This window comes from Anarrhichthys ocellatus, unplaced genomic scaffold (assembly GCF_004355925.1).
Source record: "Anarrhichthys ocellatus isolate YVR2014 unplaced genomic scaffold, GSC_Weel_1.0 scaffold6498, whole genome shotgun sequence".
In the NCBI taxonomy this organism is placed as follows: Eukaryota; Metazoa; Chordata; class Actinopteri; order Perciformes; family Anarhichadidae; genus Anarrhichthys; species Anarrhichthys ocellatus.
The window spans coordinates 1-2,860 of NW_022286472.1; the positions used below are offsets into that span (position 1 = coordinate 1).

The window sequence follows — 2,860 nt, forward strand, 5'->3', positions numbered from 1 at the left end:
ACACACACACACACACAGACACACACACAGACACACACACACACACAGACACATACACACCCATACACACACACAGACACACCCATATACACACACACACACAGACACACACGTACACACACAGACACACATACACTCACAGACACACACACACACCCATACACACACAGAGACACACACACACAGCCACACTCATATACACACACACACACATACACACATACACTCATATACACACACATTCTTCTCATTGTTCTTGTTCTTCTCCTCCTCTCTCCTCTTCTCCTTCTCTCCTCTTCTTCTTCTGTTGAATTTAATGCAGATCTTTACCTCGGTCTGTTCATGTTATCTCAGTAATGACTTGTGTTACTGACGGGCTACAGCAGATTGTCGTTGTGCGTCTCTGACACTAAACGACCCTTGAATCCTTTTGTGCATGACAGCTCTTCTACTACTTTATTTTGAAAATCCTCCACTTCTTCTGCTGCTGATGTCTCCTCCTCCCCTGAGAGTCTGTAGTTAAACACCTGCCTTGCTCCTCGCCTCTCTGCTGCCTAGAGCCCGCTTGCTTTGGGAGAGGCTGTTGTCATGGAAACGCTCCCAGAGGAGGGGAGGGGGGGAGGGTAGCGATTGGTCCCGTCCCAGGACGGGGTTTTTATTTACCGCCTACCAAACTACAGGAGAGCTTCACAGAGGAGACGGAGAGGAGCTGCTGCTGCTCGGAGGGTCGAGGTCTGAGGAAGGTGGGAGTAAAAGGGGGCAGTCGAGTGGGAGGAGGAGGAGGAGGAGGAGGAGGAGGGATGCTCTGGGGCTCTCCCCTCACCTGGCTCTGTGGTTGTTTCTCGTAGGTATTCCCGCCGTCCTGCGACGCCCTTGGTGGCTTTTTTCTTCCAGTCGTTCACATTTTTACGGTTTCCTCTCGTCTCCCAGGTCCCGCGCTCTCCCCAAACTGAGGGAGGCGACCTCCCACGAGTCTCTGCTGAGCCCCGGCAGCGCGGTGGAGGCTCTGGACCTCAGCATGGAGGAGGACGTGTTCATCAAGCCGCTGCACAGCAGCATCCTGGGGCAGGAGTTCTGCTTCGAGGTGAGGACGACAGAAACACATATATACAGCAGTTGCTGGTCATATAATTAGAATATCATCAAAAAGTTGATTTATTTCACTAATTCCATTCAAAAAGTGAAACTTGTCCATTATATTCATTCATTACACACAGACTGATATATTTCAAATGTTTATTTCTTTTAATTTTGATTATAACTGACAACTAAGGAAAATCCCAAATTCAGTATCTCAGAAAATTAGAATATTGTGAAAAGGTTCAATATTGAAGACACCTGGTGCCACACTCTAATCAGCTAATTAACTCTAAACACCTGCAAAGGCCTTTAAATGGTCTCTCAGTCTAGTTCTGTAGGCTACACAATCATGGGGAAGACTGCTGACTTGACAGTTGTCCAAAAGACGACCATTGACACCTTGCACAAGGAGGGCAAGACACAAAAGGTCATTGCAAGAGAGGCTGGCTGTTCACAGAGCTCTGTGTCCAAGCACATGAATAGAGAGGCGAAGGGAAGGAAAAGATGTGGTAGAAAAAAGTGTACAAGCAATAGGGATAACCGCACCCTGGAGAGGATTGTGAAACAAAACCCATTCAAAAATGTGGGGGAGATTCAGAAAGAGTGGACTGCAGCTGGAGTCAGTGCTTCAAGAACCACTACGCACAGATGTATGCAAGACATGGGTTTCAGCTGTCGCATTCCTTGTGACAAGCCACTCTTGAACAACAGACAGCGTCAGAAGCGTCTCGCCTGGGCTGAAGACAAAAAGGACTGGACTGCTGCTGAGTGGTCCAAAGTTATGTTCTCTGATGAAAGTAAATTTTGCATTTCCTTTGGAAATCAGGGTCCCAGAGTCTGGAGGAAGAGAGGAGAGACACACAATCCACGTTGCTTGAGGTCCAGTGTAAAGTTTCCACAGTCAGTGATGGTTTGGGGTGCCATGTCATCTGCTGGTGTTGGTCCACTGTGTTTTCTGAGGTCCAAGGTCAACGCAGCCGTATACCAGGAAGTTTTAGAGCACTTCATGCTTCCTGCTGCTGACCAACTTTATGGAGATGCAGATTTCATTTTCCAACAGGACTTGGCACCTGCACACAGTGCCAAAGCAACCAGTACCTGGTTTAAGGACCATGGTGTCCCTGTTCTTAATTGGCCAGCAAACTCGCCTGACCTTAACCCCATAGAACATCTATGGGGTATTGTGAAGAGGATGATGCGAAATGCCAGACCCAACAATGCAGAAGAGCTGAAGGCCACTATCAGAGCAACCTGGGCTCTCATAACACCTGAGCAGTGCCACAGACTGATCGACTCCATGCCACGCCGCATTGCTGCAGTAATTCAGGCAAAAGGAGCCCAAACTAAGTATTGAGTGCTGTACATGCTCATACTTTTCATGTTCATACTTTTCAGTTGGCCGAGATTTCTAAAAATCCTTTCTTTGTCTTGGTCTTAAGTAATATTCTAATTTTCTGAGATACTGAATTTGGGATTTTCCTTAGTTGTCAGTTATAATCATCAAAATTAAAAGAAATAAACATTTGAAATATATCAGTCTGTGTGTAATGAATGAATATAAGAGACAAGTTTCACTTTTTGAATGGAATTAGTGAAATAAATCAACTTTTTGATGATATTCTAATTATATGACCAGCACCTGTATATATATGTATACATACAGTATGTGTATATGTATATATATGTATATATATGTGTATATGTATATATATGTATGTGTATATGTATATATATATATATGTGTATATGTATATATGTGTATATGTATATATGTGTATAT

General features: G+C 44.7%; 1 protein-coding gene across 1 annotated transcript; it reads left to right on the forward strand.

The window, feature by feature from the left end:
- Positions 1-239: 239 nt before the first annotated feature.
- On the forward strand, positions 240-1,187 carry LOC116380230 (disabled homolog 2-interacting protein-like). The gene is made up of 2 exons (XM_031842176.1): positions 240-844; positions 931-1,187. The coding sequence occupies exons 1-2, from the start codon at positions 801-803 to the stop codon at positions 1,133-1,135; spliced, it is 249 nt and encodes an 82-aa protein (XP_031698036.1). The 5' UTR covers positions 240-800; the 3' UTR covers positions 1,136-1,187.
- The last annotated feature ends 1,673 nt before the right edge of the window (positions 1,188-2,860 follow it).

Bases quoted from the DNA above. Each gene is read 5' to 3' on its own strand.
- LOC116380230 (XM_031842176.1), top strand. From the start codon at position 801: ATGCTCTGGGGCTCTCCCCTCACCTGGCTCTGTGGTTGTTTCTC. The intron at 845-930 runs GTAGGTATTCCC...CTCGTCTCCCAG, and splicing joins TGGCTCTGTGGTTGTTTCTC to GTCCCGCGCTCTCCCCAAAC.